This window comes from Gopherus evgoodei, chromosome 3 (genome assembly GCF_007399415.2).
Source record: "Gopherus evgoodei ecotype Sinaloan lineage chromosome 3, rGopEvg1_v1.p, whole genome shotgun sequence".
Classification (NCBI taxonomy): Eukaryota; Metazoa; Chordata; order Testudines; family Testudinidae; genus Gopherus; species Gopherus evgoodei.
The window spans coordinates 181,261,911-181,281,099 of record NC_044324.1 but is presented as its reverse complement, the minus strand read 5'-3'; the positions used below and the strand labels follow the sequence as shown (position 1 = coordinate 181,281,099).

Sequence of the window (19,189 nt, the reverse complement as noted above, 5' to 3'; positions counted from 1 at the left end):
TATCACAGTACAGGAAAGCGGCCAACGAACGTGAGGACAGGAGGGACGCTCAAGACGAGAGGTGGCAGCAGGAAGATCAGAAGAGGCAGGATGCAACACTGGAGCTACTGCAGGATCAAACGGACATGCTTTGGCGTCTGATGGAGCTTCAGGAATGACAGAAGGATCACAGAGTGCCGCTGCAGCCCTGTATAACCACCTTCCCAAGTTCCATAGCCTCCTCACCCAGACGTGTAAGAACGCGGGGGGGGGGGAGGATCCGTGCACCCACCCACTCCACCCCAATGGACAGTCCAAGCAAAAAGCTGTCATTCAACAAGTTTTGAAGTGACCTTTTCTTCCCTCCTCCCACATCGGCTACCTTGTCAGTTCTCTCCCTATTTTTATAATCAATTAATAAAGAATACATGGTTTTTAAATGATAGTGACTTTATTTCCTTTTAAAGTAAGCTGTGATCAAAGGGGAGAGGGTGGGTGGCTTACAGGGAATGAGTCAATCAAGGGGGTAGGGTTTTCATCAAGGAGAAACAGAATTCTCACACTGTAGCCTGGTTTTCAAAGCTTCTCTGATGCGCAGTGCTTCCTGGTGTGCTCCTCTAATCACCCTGGTGTCTGGCTGCGTGTAATCAGCGGCCAGCCAATTTGCCTCAACCTCCCATCCTGCCATAAATGTCTCCCCCTTACTCTCACAGAGATTGTGGAGCACACAGCAAACAGCAATAACAATGGGTATATTGGTTTGGCTGAGGTCTGAATGAGTCAGTAAAATGCACCAGCGTCCCTTTAAATATCCAAATGCACATTCTACCACCATTCTGCACTTGCTCAGCCTATAGTTGAACAGCTCCTGACTACTGTCCAGGCTGCCTGTGTATGGCTTCATAAGCCATGGCATTAAGGGGTAGGCTGGGTCCACAAGGATAACTACAGGCATTTCAATATCTCCAACAGTTATTTTCTGGTCTGGGAAGTAGATCCCTTGCTGCAGCCACTTAAACAGATTAGTGTTCCTGAAGATATGAGCGTCATGAACGCTTCCCGGCCATCCCACGTTGATGTTGGTGAAACGTCCCTTGTGATTCACCAGTGCTTGCAGCACCATTGAAAAGTATCCCTTGCAGTTTATGTACTGGCTGCCCTGGTGCTCCAATGCCAAGATAGAGATATGGGAGCCATCTATCCCTCCACCACAGTTAGGGAATCCCATTGCAGCAAAGCCATCCAATATGACCTGCATATGTCCCAGAGTCACTACCTTTGGTAGCAGCAGCTCAATGATTGCTTTAGCTACTTGCATCACAGCAGCCCCCACAGTAGATTTGCCCACTCCAAATTGATTCCCAACTGACCAGTAGCTGTCTGGCGTTGCAAGTTTCCACAGGGCTATCGCCACTTGCTTCTCAACTGTGAGGATTGCTCTCATCTTGGTATTTGGTGCTTCAGGGTAGGGGAAAGCAAGTCACAAAGTTCCATGAAAGTGGCCCTACGCATGAGAAAGTTTCGCAGTCACAGGGAATCATCCCACACCTGCAACATTATGCAGTCCCACCAGTCTGTGCTTTTTTCCCGTGACCAGAATAGGCGTTCCGTGGCATGAACCTGCCCCATTAACACCATGATCTCCAAAGCTCCGGGGCCCATGGTTTGAGAGAATTCTGTGTCCATTTCCTCATCACTCTCGTCGCTGCGCTGCTGCCTCCTCCTCGCCTGGTTTTGCAGGTTCTGGTTCAGCATAAACTGCACCATAATGTGCGAGGTGTTTACAATGTTCATGACTGCTGCATTGAGCTGAGCAGGCTCCATGTTTGCCGTGGTATGGTGTCTGCACAGGTAACCCAGGAAAAAAGGTGCGAAACGGCTGTCTGCCATTGCTTTCACGGAAGGGAGGGAGAGAGAGGGGGACCTAGCGACATATACCAAGAATCACCAGCGACAATGTTTTTTGCCCCATCAGGCATTGCAATCTCAACCCAGAATTCCAATGGGTAGGGGAGACTGCGGGGAGACTGCGGGAACTACGGGATAGCTACCCACAGTGCAACGCTCCGGAAGTCGACACTAGCCTCGGTACTATGGACGTAAACCGCCGAATTAATGTGCTTAGTATGGCCACTTGCATTCGACTTTATACAATCTGTTTCCAAAAATCAAATTCTGTAAAATAGGAGTAATCCCGTAGTGTAGACATACCCTTAAAGAGGTACACACCTTCCTCCAGCAAGCGGGGCAACAGCTTCTCCCGCCCAGCCCCCAGCTTAATACGTGATTGAAGTCACTGAACACGAAGCCTATAGGGGCCTCCCCCTGCGATCCAAGCTATTCCCTGCCAGCTAAACTTGGGGGAAGGAAGCAATGGGAACATCACTTGCACTTCTTAGGGTGAATCCCTCTCAGGGATCTGAGGACACAGGCTGAATAACTGAGGAAAAATTAATATCATGCCTCCTGTTTTCTTGTTTACAACAGATACTCTCAAATTAAATGTATTTAAGCAATAATGTAGGCATGGTGTTTCAATAATATTTTTACACTATTTCTCAAGCACCTGCCAATTACACGAGTCAGCAAATATGTTCCAGCCCGTACAGCTCCACAAAAAATGTAAATGTTCTAAAACGTGTCTTTACAGTGGCACATTTTGAACAAACCTGCCAGGAAAGGAGTAAGAGGAAAACACACAAAGGAAAATGCATATTATGTCGTACTGAATTATGAGGTTGCATTAACGACTTTGCCATGAAGCTTCATCATTTCCTAGTCTTTACACAGAATGCAAACAGTTCATATCCTTACTCATATTTGTTTTTAGGTCAGCATGCACAGATAACGCAAAAAGCACCATACCTGCTCATTGAACTAAAATCCTCTATAGTAGCCAATAGTAAAGAAGAGCAAAACCATTATACATTCCTATTTGAAAGCTAAGAAATGCTGTAGACAACTCCTTTCTGAGGAAACAAAGTCTATTTGAAGAGCTATTCACTTCCACACTCGAGGCCAGGCACTCAATTCCCATTAATTCATCAGTCGCAATGGGGATTCCACCAGTATGGCCTCCATTGCTGTAGTATTTTAATGCCACTGTTGCACTACAGATTGAGGGCTTAGCCATTAGTGCCTTTTGCTAAGACAAACAATCTGCACACAAGAGTAACATATTTTAGCTCAAACATGGAATGTTACATGCTAAACATGATAAATGTAGTGGAGCTGAGACAGTAACTCTTAGGATCAAATGATCAGTTGGACACCTAAACTGCCCCCACACATGGACAAATCCGGACTCTGTGCACAGAATCAGATAGCTGGATGCACAAAACAGGTATTTATTAATAGCTCCCCTACTGGCATAAGCAAACACCCAGTTGTTTCCTGCACATATTTGGTGCAGGGCTCAGCTTACATGCCTCATTTGAAAAGGAGGTCCAACGTTTCCAAAAAGTGAGTGCTTAAAGTTAGGTACCTAACTCCATATTTTAGCACTTAAAAAGAAGAACAGCCTGATTTTCAAATCACCCACAACTCTAATGGACTTCAATGAGAACTGGGAATGTTTTGAAAATTAGACCCATTTTCTTCATTTTATGCATCCAATTTGGGAAACGTTGGCCGTAGTCATTAACTTCAAGGACAGTTATGGCCTTATCACATTTAGTGTATCCTCTGCATACAGTCATTGCTTACAGCTTTGGTTGAGCAAAGACAGGACACTTCTACTATTTTCCATGGCCTTCTCAGGTTAAAAAAAGGTGGTCAATTTAGTAAACAAGAATCAGTGATCTCAGGTTAAAATAAGTCTCCACCAGACCAATTTCTCAGGCCCCATGCCGCAAGGCTGCTTCCTATCCCTGGTCAACTGCAAGATACACACAGGCTCCTGCTGATCCCTTGGGCCACACTACCCCAATCCACAACACAATCTTTAAACATAAGAGATCAGGTCTAGTACAAGTAGCAGCTTTTGCTTGGACAGTTTGCTTGCTTCCTTCCTTCAAATTTCCAGCAAGTTGGGTTTTCCCTGGTAGTCCCATTTTCATGTCATACAGGTCAGATTTGAGCTACATTGTTTATTATTATTTACTACCACTACTAAAAGAGAGAGAGAGCATTCTTGATCACTCTCTTGCCTAGGTATTTATGTATCCCATCACTGTAGAGGCTGAACCAGAGCTAGCCTTAGGCATAAGGAGACTAAGCAATTGCTTAGAACCCCAAGTAGCTCAAGGTGGCCCCATACTGGCTTTTATTTAGTATGAGTTGTGGGGGAGGGGCAAAAATATTCCTGCTTAGGGGCCACTGCCTTTGGGTTGAACACTATTTATCGGCTTTCATAACAAAGCATTCTATTGATCACTAGTCTATTTATCGAAGTTATTTATAAACAACATGTAATTTTGTTCCTATGTGGTTTTCTATAAAAAACAAACTATCTAGACTACATCTGGAGAGAGAGCACCAGTTTTGTCATCTCATATGGCAAAGGAAGGAGATATGAAGAGGCAGACGATGAAGAGAGGTATATATACACAAGCAGAATGTGGTTGTGTGTTTCTTAACAGTGACTATCCAGTCCACCCAGCCTCACGTCTTATGGCTTCCTTTGAGTATGTTTACACTTCAACTGGGTAGAGTGTGATTCCCAGCTTGAGGAAACATGCTCACACTACTTCTCATTATTCTAGGGTAGCGTAGCCACAGTAACATGGGCAGCAGCTTGGGCTAGCCACTCATGTGCCAATGGCTCGGTTTGTACTCGGGGCAGCTAGCTCATCCTGCCACTCGCCACTGCCGGTACCACCATGGCTACCCTGCTATTTTTAGCATCATACTGCCAGCTCCAAGTGTACACATACCCTTTTTCTCCTTCCTTTTTTTACAACTCCAAACTTTGTCTCATGCCAATGCCTAAGCATGAAGCATCCTCCCAGTTAACATATGCCAAGCCTTCTCTCTTCCTTCAAAATCCTCCATCAAACCCACCCTTTCCATAAAATATTCCAGATACAATGACTGCATAACACTTTATGGCTCCACGGATATTACTGAGCCATAATGTCTGACTGCATTGTACACCTGTCTATTTTTAAACTGTATTACACACAGAAACTACATTAAAAGAATGTTAAGGTTGCAAAGTTACTCACTCAAAAGTTAGGAAATGCCAGAATCCAGCTTGCCTTTGCACCTTAATTTGGCCCCCTTGTGAGTATGCATTATGACATAGTATGTGATTATGTAATTAAATACTATTTTTTCCCCACAATGCAGGGAAAGTCATGCTCAGTCCCAGCCTGGAGCATGCTCAGTACTGATGGAATCTTCAGAGAATTTAGCTGCCATACTCTAACAAGTCTCTACTGTGCATATTCAAACTATGATTTTTTCAAAGGCTTGCATCTGAGCCAAATATGGGCAGATTTTAATGGGGAGGGCAAAAGACATATCCGTGACATGATGGCCAGCCCTCTGCCAAATGTCATGTCCCTGGCTCCATAGCACTGAGGCTCTAGAGATCCTCAATGAAACATCTGTAAGAATTTTGTTATTTGGGCAAAACAATGTATTTTCCTCTAACCTTGTTCTGAGAAACAGCTGAACCATTTTTGCTGAAAAATTTCCAAAGAGATTCAGTCTAAGACAAATACCCAGCACTGAAAATTTCAGCCCAAAAGGCTAAAGTTTAGCAAAGTTATAAGCAACTAGAAACAGGATCTGATAATAGGATGTCAGACTACCTGTGCCACCTATAATACTTTTCAAGGCAGGGATTCTGTTATTTGTCTTGCACTTTCTGTGTACTGTAAAAGTTCTGAGTACACCTATAGCACTAAGTAATGGTGTGAGTGGAAGGAACAGAAAGCTGTGGAAAACCTAACAAAGTATTTGTTTGAGACCCAGAGAGAAAATGCAGAAAACCTAAAAATATGATTGGCCAAACTCTGTCCTCTGATTTCAGGGAGCATATGCTTGACTGTCTATGGCTCTTTTATTCATGTATCCGAAGATATAATTTAGCTTCAAATTGTACTCCTACCCAAAAGAAGATCCTTAAGGAAATCAGAGGACATAAGGGTTGAAAAAGTTGTCTAATACTATTTGTAGAAGTTACCTGGATAGCTTTGCTCCAACTAATCTCCAAACATACCTTATCTATATACCCCTGGTCTCACACCTGCCCATTTAAAAAAAACAAAACTTTAAACATACAAAATAATCCTCATATAAACAGCCTTCCCTGCTGTCTCTCCCCTTTCCCTAGCTCCCACATAGATAAATAACAATACATGAGTTTATGGTAAGCTCCCTATTGCAGGGAACTTCTTGTCCTGAATTTCTGTGAAGTGTCACACAATTATTGTACTATATGAATGCTACTAAAGCAAAGTTTCTACAGTGTTAAAGAAATAAGATACAAAAATCAGACAATAGCAACAAAAATTTCCATCATAACAAACCATGAATCCTGTAAAATAGATCAGTGGTTTGACTATGCTCTTTATCTGCCTTTCCCTACCCTTCTAGCTACCAAGGAATGTGTGTTAATTAGGTGGCCACAGAAAATGCCTAATTCTTCTCTTCTGCTTTGAATGCAATTTTCTTTTATGCCAGTCTGTGCGTCACTCCATTTTGAAGTCAAAGTCAATCACTTATTCTGAGAAGATGAGTTTGAACTGAAACTAGACTTTTTATTTGGATACTAGGTAGACTTGATTTACAGTGATACTATGGAAGAGTACACAGAGTATTCCAAACACCAGCGAACTGCAGCACACTTTTAATATGCTGTCCTGTGAGGGTCAATAATTTCAGTACTAGAAAATGTTGGCTCTAAATTGGTTCAAATCTTTAGAAGATTAAGGGCGTCTTGTCTTAATTTTAGATAATACTGTACAACATTCACACAGAGTAATTTAGAGATGCAACTTACTGCAATGGAAGACACAGCATTTGTTCCTAATTGCAATGCTTGTTTTATTAATTTATCTTGGTTTTTTTTGTTCTTGGAATAATTGAGGAGATTATAATTCCCTTCAATGTGTTCATTAGTCAAAATTATCCTACAAATTTGCATAAATTTCATGTATTCTGTGGCTTCCTATTTGATGCTTGATCTTTAAAATTCAAGCTGGGTTGTTTAGTTATGATTGGTGACAAATCACGTCTGCTTTCTGGCTCAACAACACATCTACAATCATGTTTCTCATGCAATTCAGAATAGATTTTTTTCCTCCTCAGTGAGTACTATTGCTGGTTATATGTGTTGCATGAATGTTCATGGGAAGCAAACAGAACTGGAGCATATTTGTATTTAAGTCTGAATGATTGAGGAAAACTGTGTGTGTTATTCACTCAGCTCTAGCAACAGTCTTAATGGCCTCATAAGTCACTCAACACGTAGTAAGCAGTGGGAAGCCCCAATCCTGCAAAAGGTTTACATGTGTTTAATTCTTCTGGGTTGACTTCCAACGCACTACACCACATGCGTAAAATTAAACAAGCAGATAAATTTTCACAGGAATGGGGCCTTTTACTGTTTCAATGTACATTTATATTTAGGATATCTTTAAAAAAGAACTCGCTCATAATTCAATTGATTGGTTGGGATGGAACAATGCCTGAACAGGCTGATCAGTATATTCTATCCAGAAGAGGGTGATTCAAAAGTGTTCCTGAATGTTAACAGAAAGCTATCTTCCTAGGCCTGCTTCAGATGTATCTGGTCCATTTGAATAACTTGTGTGAACTAGTATGAAAAGAGGCCATTAGACAGAATTTAGGCCACACTCTTCATTGGTGGTGTATTCCTGCTTGGTGCAGAATTAGCTCTTTGAATCAATGGTCAGAGCCTGTTTTTGAGAAATTCTACTTGCAATGTTAATTGGATGTATGCCATGCCATAACCCCCTCCTTTTCAGCCGAGGTTAAGAACTGACAAGCCACCTTTAATTTCAGATAACAGAACAATTGTACATGACTTATACAAGTTAAAAAAAAATGGTGGTGCTTTTTTATACACTTCTAGCACCAGAGCCTGTATTCCTTATGCAGGCCCAACACCCACAAATTGGGAGGTATGCCGGGTCAGGCCAAGGAACAATTTATATGCAAAATATACTTTTGAATTGGACTCAATTTAAATAAATAACACTTTGCCCCTCGGTAGTGCCTTCCATCTAAGGGTGTCAAAGTACTTTTATAAGTCCTGTGGAGTAGAAAATAGTATCCCCATTTTACAGATAAGAAAACTACAGAGAAGTTATGTTAAAGGGGAAACCCTAACCCTACCTCTTTGGAGGCACTCTTGACAATGGAACTGGTGAGATTTTTCTGTGTTGGAGGAAGGGAAAGTGCCAAGACTGCATAGGAGCATGCATATCCCCTCTGCTGCACAGAGCTCAGCTTTTGGAGAGACCACTGGATGCTACGGTGCAGGGTAAGTGGGGCAGGGCCAGAGAACTTGCTATTCCAATCTGAAACAAGGGAATGGGAGTTTAAACAGTCTGCAGAACCCACTCCAACTGTTGGGCTGGAGTAGCCTCCATGGAAGACGCCACACCCTGAATTTTGTGGGAAGGAAATTCCTCAGGTTGGAAACCACACAGAAAATTTGCCCCTATGCAACTTGTCCAATTCCCACAGCTGGTCCTGGCAGAGCCACAAATAGAACCCAAATCTCCTGACTTTTGCATTAATCTATTAGTCTCACAAGTAAAACACAGGGTCCACTCAAACTGCCATTGGAGCTGCTTCTGCTTGCAAGTTTTATTTAAAAAAGGCGGGGGGATGAGGAGAATATCAAGGGAATCAATCTATTTATTGTCCCATGAGAACAGTGATAATACAAAATAATAATTTCTATTCATTCAGGCACTGAGTGAGTGGCCTTATTTATTTATCCATAATCTTTTATTGATGACAACATCAGCTCTCAATGCATTGGGACCTTGGGTTTCCTTAACATTAATTTCTTCAGGAATTCATGTTGACTTCTTTTAAAAATAGTTGTGAAAATTAAACAAGGGTAGATGGTGATGCTAACATGAAGGAATTTGTTTATATTTTTTAAAATGGCCTATTTCAATTCCTTTCTGTTTAAATTAATTAAACACAGTAGTAGATATTCTGTATTCTTCTGATGAATATAGTAGGGGGGAAATAGGGTAATGGGATACAAGGTGATACTTCAACTTAAGACATTACGTTTCACATTAGCCGTATTAATTACTGAAGTCAGCATGTGAAAATGGAATAAGTGTCTGCCTGGATGTGTGACTTCAGGAGTAGCAGACACTGCTCAGTATCTTACAGGATTAAACTATTACATGTGTTTTACACACACATACACTTGCTATAGAACAAAATAGACCTGATTACTTCACTGCTTTGCACCATCTTTACTCACTTACACGTGCAAAATTGACTGTAAAACATCACAGGCAAAGTTCTCCAGACCTCTAAGCTAACCACACTACTTATGCAGCTCTGTTCAGGGGCAGTGGAGAACTGAGCCCAGTGGAGCAGTCTTATTTTGCCAGTAGAAATTTCTGGTAGAAGAGTTGGGTATATCTGTTCTGAGAGATTAAGGTTACTGGGTTGGTGAGATTTTTGTTTTTGTTTGTTTTTTTAAGGCTGGTATGAGTGACAGATACTGGTTTAAGCCACCGTGAGGTTCTACGTTTTCACAAAAAGGTCAAACAGAATCAAGGGATAAATATCGCCTTTTCAATGCTCTAGCCACCTCATGATTTAGCTACGTCTACTGGATTATCCGTCTTTTCTCCTTCAGAGTGTTGTTCGCATCACTGCGAGCTCTTTATGCGGTTTTAATGCCTCCAACCTAGAGTGCCATTCCTAGTTTAAATCCTCTGCATTTCTAGATTACTTTGACCTTGGGAGACAGACTATTGTTTTGAAAAGGGATTATAAATGACATTAGCATTTGCTTACTATAACACATACCTGGTTAAGTGAGACACCATTGTCTGTAAACCGTCTCCTGAGTCATCCCACAAGAATTGCTTTTAGTTTTAAAATATTCATTTTATTATGGAGACACTGAACACAGAACCCTTTTAAAAAAAAAAACAACCAAACTGAATCTAAACAATTATAGGTGCAATTTTCAAAACCACTCAGCACTGACCTAACTCTGGTCACTCTGAAGGCAGCATTAAAACTCCCATTGACCTCAATGGGAGCACAGCTAGGCCAGGGCTGAGCAGTTTGGAAAACAGTTACAGGTGAGGTGCATGCACCTTTACACAGACTCACATGAAGCAGGAAGGATTCTCTTATGCTTCTGTACCAGGTTTCTATGTGACCTTGAACAAGTCACAATCTCTTCTCTGCCTCTGTTTCTTTACCTGTTAAAGGGGGGTGATAATACACAAATACCTCACCAGGGCATTATGAGGCTAAAATTAATTAATGGTTTGAAAGCACGATGAGACTCTTTAATGGAAGGTGTTATAGAATGTAGAAGATTAGCATTATATTAGGTAGGCACATACGTGCATGCACTATAAACAATGAGACGTACCCAAAATAGCAACAACTTCATCGTCTTGGATTACTTCCAAAGACCCTGAAACCACAAAGCAAAGGCTGTCCACACTCTCGCCAGCATGGTAGATCAGATCCCCGGGTGCACAGTGTACTGTCTGAAATTCCATGGCCAGGGCTCGAAGGCACCCATCGCTAGCCAGTCTGAATGCTGGGTGCTCCTTGAAAACTTTGCGGTTCAGATGCACACAGATGTCTGCTCGCATATCCTTAGGGCAGATCTGTAAAACCTAAAAGGAGATTAGATCATCAGTTTCTATGAAAGAGTTCTAGAGCTTCTATCGGCTGGTTGCCTTCATTGTGTCATCCCATTTTTTTTTAACCTATAGCAGAGTTTAAGAGCTACAGCATTCTTCTCATACATTTCCACCCTCAGTTAAAAGAAAAAAACTCCATAATATTAACTTAGCCTACTTCACAATACCAGAAGGAAAATAATGTTTTATCTTGGCAACATGCTCTGCTGGATATTGAATTACTAGAATAAATGCTGCAGGTTTTTAAAACAGTAAAATTAACAGCACAGCAATGCACAAAGCTTGAGCAGAAAAAACTGCTAATGCCGTGGGCTTGTATTTGATGGATATTTCATTTTTAATAGGAAAATTCCATGAAAAATCTGTACAAACTGTGTATAGCGCATTACCTACGTGAAGTGTGCGTGGTAAGGGGAGTCATGGATTCCTTTAAGCTGAAGCAGAAAATGTATTAACCTATCGTGGCTAACTACAGAAGTATAAACACCTCACCCGCTGGCAAGAATGAAAAGAGTCCTTTGTGTGTGAGATAAGTTGGCTTCCACCTGGTTTTCCATAGTGGGGAATCTTTAACCTTCCAGGGACAACATTTCTTCTAGTGCACCATCCTAATGGGTTTCTGTTTATCAAGCCTTTTTTATTAATATATTTCTATCTTTATGTGTATATTTGTGCCACTGCATTAGTGATCCTGTTGTGTCGAGTGTCACATCTACCTTCAGAGATTGTTGACATGCTACAGACACAGGTGAAGTGGGGACAGTGGATTTGCCAGTGTACATACAAATTTAAAATGACTAGTGAAAACTCTGGAATTGTACAACATGAATAGGAATTTGGGATCACCAGCTTTCCTGCAGCATTAATCTCTGATGGACTGGACATCAACACTCATTATTTGTGAGAAATACTTCTAATAGAGTAGATGGTGTTTGCCTTATTTTTCCCAAAAGTAACTACTTCATCCACTTAAGGAACCAACCTTCATGAGCTCCAAAGTTACTCCCATGCATCCATCCCTTGATGGAAGGAGGGTAGTGGTTCAGTGCAAAAGCTCATAGGTAGACTTATCAGAGACTATAATAAGGGACCACCATGGTACAAAACTAGAGTTCCAAAGCCCATATTTTCATCTATATGGCATGTTAACTATGTGCCTGCATCCCTGCACACAGCTTCTTATTTGTGTATGCAAATATGCCTCCAGGCTCAAATCTTCTATCACTGGCCAAAGCCTAGGTACGAGGCTTTGCTCATGAGTCCTCTACAGAGCTGGAGGGATGGAATTCTACAACCAAGAGTGCGGTGTGCCAGAAGAAAACTAATCAACAGCCACTGTAAGAGTCTCCTTAACTACCATGGCTCCCTAGTCTGGAGGCAAGCGGATCTGTTGCAGGTCCACTAAAGCTTTAAGTTTCTAGTCCTACCCCGAAGGAGCCATGCTACTATAGGATGCAGCCCGAGGCTGAGAAATACGTCTGTGGTGCTTGGGCGTGGACCCTATTTGATGATCCCTCCAGTCTGCCCATGCTGAGTGGCAGAACAACAGTAGTTCTGCAACTTTTCAGGCTGTACATTCCCACATTAGGAATGAGGATACAACATTTGGCTTGGACACACATAAGTGAGATAAACCTCTACCTCGATACCAACGCTGTCCTCGGGAGCCAAAAAAAAAATCTTACCATGTTATAGGTGAAACTGCGTTATATCGAACTTGCTTTGATCCACCGGAGTGCGCAGCCCCGCTCACCCCAGAGCACTGCTTTACCACGTTATAGCCGAATTCGTATTATATCGGTTTGCGTTATACTGAGGTAGAGGTGTAGTTAGCTGTACAGTTACCCAATTTACACTTGGAATGTTTATGTTCACACATACATACCATATTTGCAGAAACTTGCCATTCAGAGATTAGCCTAGGAAGCATGTGTGCACACACATACACACTTCACAATTATCTTATTGTTACATACATATTTTCAGGTGCTGTTATAACTGGGGCAATTACAGGAAAACTTCTGATTTTGCTAACAATAACTTTATGAAGGCATACAATATAAACCAGCATTACTGATGATGGTGAGCTGACCAAGTGGTTTGAAGTGAAAACTGGGGTCAAACAGGTATGCATATTTAGTCTCATACCTTTTGCTCTATACTTAGAAAATTTCTTGTCCAGTTCCCTGAATAACATTGGTGGTGGCCACAGGATATCGGGACAAATGATCAATCACCTTGACTTTGCAAACATCATTATAATGGTAAGGCCTACAGAGGAATAGAACCAAGAAGCCACAACTAACCTATACACAACAGAATGGAGATTAAAATTGAACAAAAGACCAAACTAACTGAAACATCAGAAATTAAGAAACAGCCTAAACTCATCATTAACAGTGTCAACACTGAACAAGTAGAGAGTTTCTGCTACTTAGATTCCATCATAAGGCATGACAGCCACTATGAAAACAACATTGACAAGTGGACAGCTACTGCCAGGAGAATGTTCACTTGCCTGAATATAAATGTTTGGAACCTTAACTTACCATGTCCATGACAGCTAAACCTAGTTTATATACAGTGCTCTCATTGTACCCATATTACTTCATGTTTGTGAAACATGGGTACTGATAAAGCATCTGGAGCAAGAGCTGCAAATATCTGAAATTAGTTGCTTGCACCATATCCAGGTACGACAAGGTTAGACGGACTAAAGAAATGATGACATCCATAGAAGACTAAAAGTACAGTGAGTGACTACTATCATCAAAAAGGTGCCAACTACAATGGTTTGGCAATGTTGCTACCATGACCTCATACTGACTGCCTGAAATTGTTCTGTATGGAAATAATGCATGAAGAGAGAGGCAGCAGACATCCATGGAGCTAGTGGTATTTCATGGTGTATGAAGCCATCTAGGAAACTCTCCTGCAGGGTCCAGTGAGAGCTCAAAACAGAAGTGGATGGAATCTTCTCATAACTTTGGCCTTACTCAACCTTGGTGTTGGAAGGAGGAGACAATGATTTTATGAAACTCTCATCCAGAATGCTTCTGGCTCCCCCTATCGAATAGGAGATTATTGTATTTCTCACTCCTATTTTAGAGAAGTTTAGGGGATTGCCTTCAGACTTTCAAATATGTTAAACCCTTAATGTCTGTGAGAGTTCCTAGGACTGTAATAGCCTTTCATCAGTGTGAACATCGCAAAAAAGCCAAATGTGGATCATCATGGATTAGTTAGTGTTTGCCACAGGTTCCTGGTTAAACTTGATTCAAATGACATTTGCAAAACCTGCAGGCTTGCCTTTGCTTTTAGTTGGTTATTCATCCCCAGACTTGTGCACAATCAGCACCAGTTCAAGCACCATATTACAAAGATTGATGCTGAGGATAAGTTCACCTTTAAATATTTGTTTTACTTGTAGCAGGTTGCATTATATTACACACTAACAATGGCAGCTGTGCAGGCATGTGGAAGTGATACCATGTTTTATTCATTATGCAGCATTCTGGAAGTTGTGTATGAATGCACAAATCAATGGAGCTCAGACTGGAGAATTTATGGACTGGTACAACCATTAGTCAGTGGTATATTTGTTAGTCCTTGTTATAAATGTTGAGACTGATTTTTTTTTTGTTTTATAACCATAAATATTGGCACTTAAGCTTCGAAAGTGTCAGTTACTGAAAGCTACATCATATGCTCTTTGAGATTCTGATAACTGAAGACTTTTCATATTAAAATAATTCTAGAAGGTGAAATGAGTCAGATGTGATTTAATTTGAGTCTTGCTATCTTCAAAGGCATTCCCAGCAGTACATATCTAATATTTCTGTTTTAAGCAAGGGAAGCCAGGGATGAATCGCAAACATTTTTACATGCAGAATTACATTTTGTTGCTGGAGCATCCCACTGTACTGCATGCCCTGGGTGTCCCCTGACCATCCTTTCCAGGTGGCTTTACATCCTTCCCTGAGGGCCACAAAAAGCAGTATTTATGAGGATATGATCAGTGCAGCTGATGATCAGTAACATCCAGCACTGCAATATCACTCCTCCTAGAGAACTGATGTTCTGCACAATAACCCCCTCGAGTTGCACTCTGGGACCCAGATGGCAGAAAGAAATGCTAAAGAGCCTCATCAGGAAGTCAACAGTCCCGTCTTCCTATGGGACTCCAGGCAGCCATCTCCAGGCTGCATCTGCTCAGCCCGTCTCTAACGACATTTTAAGTGCTAGAGAGCAATGTGTTTGTCTGTTTGTTTTTAAATCACATCATCCACCATTTTGAACAATAAATTAAACAACCAACCAGAAGGCTGGTGATTGGAACCTTGTTGTAATTTCCTGAATTAATAGGCCTAGAACACACACCAGGCTCATTTCTCTGCTAACAAAAGGAAAACAATATCCATCTCTAGAAAAGTAGGCACCTAGTATGAAGGGACTAAAGAGAAAATGTTTTTGTTTTGGTGAAGGGGTATTTGTTATCTCAATACACACAGAGGGAGTTGTGCCTGTAAATCCAATGAATTAAGATGAGAATATTCCCCTAGTAAAAGGAAGATCCCAAACTATCTTATTACAAGAATAGCTAACCTATATTAATAACCTATACCCTGTACGTCTACATGGTAATCAATACCCCTATGAATATGTGACAGGAGCAGACTGTGCACAGAACCACAGTTGCAACATGTGCCTCTCTCTGTGGTTAGGCAGGTCCACCGAGCAGCATGATCTTGTTTCCTCCCAGCCTCCTTTTGGGTGGCATCCATCCCTTAGAGCCCAGAATATGACCAATCCCTATACACTCTGAGTACAGAGACTGCAATTGTGCCTGGCCTCTGGCATGGAAGGTGAAAAGGAAGGCAAGGCTGCTTGTGCCCTGTCCCCCTGGATACTCAGACATGGTCAGTGCACATTCTAGCCCAGGGGTTCTTAAATTGGGGGTCAGGACCCCTCAGGGGGTCACAAGGTTATTACATGGGGGGTCACAAGCCGTCAGCCCCCACCCCAGACCCCGCTTTGCCTCCAGCATTTATAATGGCGTTAAATATATAAAAAAAGTGTTTTTAATTTATGGGGGGGGGTTGCACTAAAAGGCCTGCTATGTGAAAGGGGTCACCAGTACAAACGTTTGAGAACCACTGCTCTAGCCCTATGAGAATATAAAACCTATCATCATCAATACAAATTTTGTTTGTTCGATGTAATCTTGGCATCTCAATAATTCAACAGCTAAAAATATCAACATTGGGGACTAAATGGTTTGCAAGCTTGGAAGAGCTTTCAGTAAGTGATATGTTTCCTTCAGGTTACATTCTCTCACCTTTTCAGTATCTATTCCCCTGGACATTGACCAAGTGGAAACGATATAGTCCATCACACGTTCGCTCAGACCTTTGGGCACTTGGTAGAGTTTAAGGAAGTCCCGGACGCTGTTCAGCATTTCATGGTACCGGTTTGTGTTGGCATACATTTGCTGAAAGATGGTTGTCACATTACCAAAAATGGTTGCATACAGAAGTGCTGTAAACAAAAGAAAAAAAAAGTAAGGTAGTTATTTTTCTAAAGTCTCAAGGAGCAGCAGACTGGAGAGCTATGTAATAATATGTTGTGTTGGTTTGTCTGCCCTCTCACAATGTCTGTCTGTCCATATATCCAAGGGCAACAGTAATGTTAGGTCCACAAAAGTTTATGTGATCACTTCACCAAGTTAGGCTGGTAAAATCTTATAACACACAATACAAACATTTCTGGGTCACTTGTAGCACTACAAATTCAGGATGGCTGTATAAATTTATGATGGTAAGTATTGGGAAGTGAAAGGGAATTACCAAAACATATTCTATACATTTGTCTTTGTCCATCAAACAATTTAGTATCATCAAAAACAATATAAAAACAAAACGTAAGATAAAAGAATGTTAAGACAAATAGTTTGACAGTAAATAGTTTAAAATTTCATCTATGGTCAATTGCTCCTGTGTTAAAATGCCATCAGTGACAGATTTCCCTGCTTTAAATGCATTACTACAGTAGTCAGTCGAGCCATCATTATCCACCTCATCGTGACAACAACAATGCATCAAGGCAGAAGATGGAACATAATATACAACCAGCATGGGTCAGTGATTTATAAATACAAATGTAATAATGCAGATTTTTATGTATTATGTTTTAATATTCTTCAGGCAGAAGGAACAGCAAGGTCTCAGGCAAGAATGAGAATTAGAGCAATCCCCTTCCCCAAACACAGAATCTGGGGTATGCCTTCTGACGACAGTCCATTTACTTACAATGGCAAAATGGTTTGTTTGTTAAAGAATTTGTTAAAGTAGTACAAAAATGAGTATTTTTTTATTTCCTTTTTTAAAAAAATCAGAGGCAGAAAGTCAGACACAGACGCACAGCACTTAAAAAAAATCTATTCACGCAAGGCATTCGGCTGGGTGAGTGTCAGCCTGAATGCTTGCATTCTAACAGCGTACGGGGTGCGTATGCCTTCTGACGACAGTCCGTTTACTTACAATGGCAAAATGGTTTGTTTGTTAAAGAATTTGTTAAAGTAGTACAAAAATGAATATTTTTTTTATTTCCTTTTTTTAAAAAAAATCAGAGGCAGAAAGTCAGACACAGACGCACAGCACTTTAAAAAAATCTATTCACGCAAGGCATTTGGCTGGGTGAGTGTCAGCCTGAATGCCTGCATTCTAACAGCATTCAGGGTGCTGGAGCTGCCGTTCATGGTCACAATGTGACGCAGCCTCTCTCAAGGTCTCTTACCTCATCTCTGTGCCCTAGCCAAGCCACCTGCATGTAATCATCACTGGGAAGAGAGACCTGAGGAGAATACTGGAGCAGCAGACCAGCTCAATGAAAGGAAAGCCAAGAAACCATCAGAGTAGATTAGACAACCAAGGGAGCAATCATCCTGAGAGGGTATCCAAGCAGTGACTGAGCCCTGGCTGAGCAGTGAGTACTTGCTTCTAACCCACCTCTTCTCCTCCGCATTTTTTCTGCTTCTCTGTTTATCATTTCCCTGCTCCTGATCTTCTTTCCCTTGTACCTTTCCCTTTTTCTCTCCCACTTCACTTCTCTGAGAGAGAATCTCTTTATTTAGGCCAGGACTACAGCACCTATTTAACTGGTTTTACTCTGTTTAGCAGGGCTGGATTAAGGCAATCTGGGAGTCTAAACACACCACCCCACAGAGGCCCCCCTTTGGCCCTACCCCCACATCTCTAGGCCACACTCCCACAACTGTGGCCCTGCTCCTCCAAGGAGTGGTAGTGGCATGAATCACCATCACTTTGGGCAGGCTAGGCCTCCTCAGTCCTCTGGCTTCAGGCAGTGTAGTTTGTCCCAGAGGAGGAAGGACTTGACCCCCTTATGCACCTCAGAATGGGGGCCCCTTCTAACACCAGCCCAGCAGAGTCATATTGGGGTGGTGGCTGGAAGGGCCTCCATAAACAGCATCCCCAATGAGCTCAAGCTGGATCCTGAGGGTAGAGGGTGTCAGAATTAACCACCAAATAAAGCGAATAGGGTAGCTCTCAAATCAGTTTGGGGTACTGCTTCAGCCTGCCTACAGATTCAAGCAGCACCAGTTACACTTGGTTCATGTTTTCAAGGTTTTATTCACAACCACAAGGATTAGAGACACAACTTTTTTAAAAAATAAAACTTATATTCTCAGGTCATTCCATGACTCCTGAAGCCAGGACCCAAGGCACAGATCTACAACACAGCTTATGTTTCAATCCAGTCCTGCCATTCAAGGGCTGAGCACCTAAATGTTTTAACTGCGGGAAAGGGTCGCTTGTGAGGCACCCCAGCTGCACAGGTACTGTTCACTCTGGTAAATAGGCTTAGCACTTGGGTTACTTAAAATCAAGTAAATGTTTAATGCTCTGGACACCATACACACACAGAGAGACTATACACCAGTGACACCAGCTTTCCGTAACTACCTCGGCTGCTATTAAGCCAACTAAAACACTGCAAGGTTTTATGTCTGATAAAGTCTTTCGTCATCTTCTGTAGGTACTTTCAGAACTGTCCTTTTCTCCCTAGGCCATTGAGATCAGATGAGTAGGTTCAATCTGAATTTAGTCGAGTGCAGGCCTTCTCAGGAGGACATGCCCATGCGTGGAACTGCCTCCTTGAGGATGCGTAACCATTTTCAGAACTCCTAAATTCTTTCTGCTTGAACCAGGTTGCCCATTTTCCACCTACTCTTCTGCACAGACAGATAGGGGGCTGGTGCTACGGGAATGTAACTGGACCACTCTCCCTACTTCAGTCATCACTGCATACAGTGTCCAAGGGCACTTTTGATAAGAACTCAATAAATTATT

At 41.8% G+C, this 19,189-nt stretch overlaps 1 protein-coding gene across 2 annotated transcripts in view; it reads right to left on the bottom strand.

Annotated features, from left to right (window-relative positions):
* Positions 1-19,189, bottom strand: part of KCNH1 (potassium voltage-gated channel subfamily H member 1) — a 347,794-nt gene that overhangs the window by 153,298 nt on the left and 175,307 nt on the right. For both annotated transcript variants that reach the window (XM_030557589.1, XM_030557590.1), the window contains 2 exons: positions 16,159-16,358; positions 10,541-10,793 (listed from right to left, as the gene is read on the bottom strand). In XM_030557589.1, the coding sequence (XP_030413449.1) occupies positions 10,541-10,793; positions 16,159-16,358 (453 nt within the window). The remainder of the gene's footprint in view (positions 1-10,540; positions 10,794-16,158; positions 16,359-19,189) is intronic.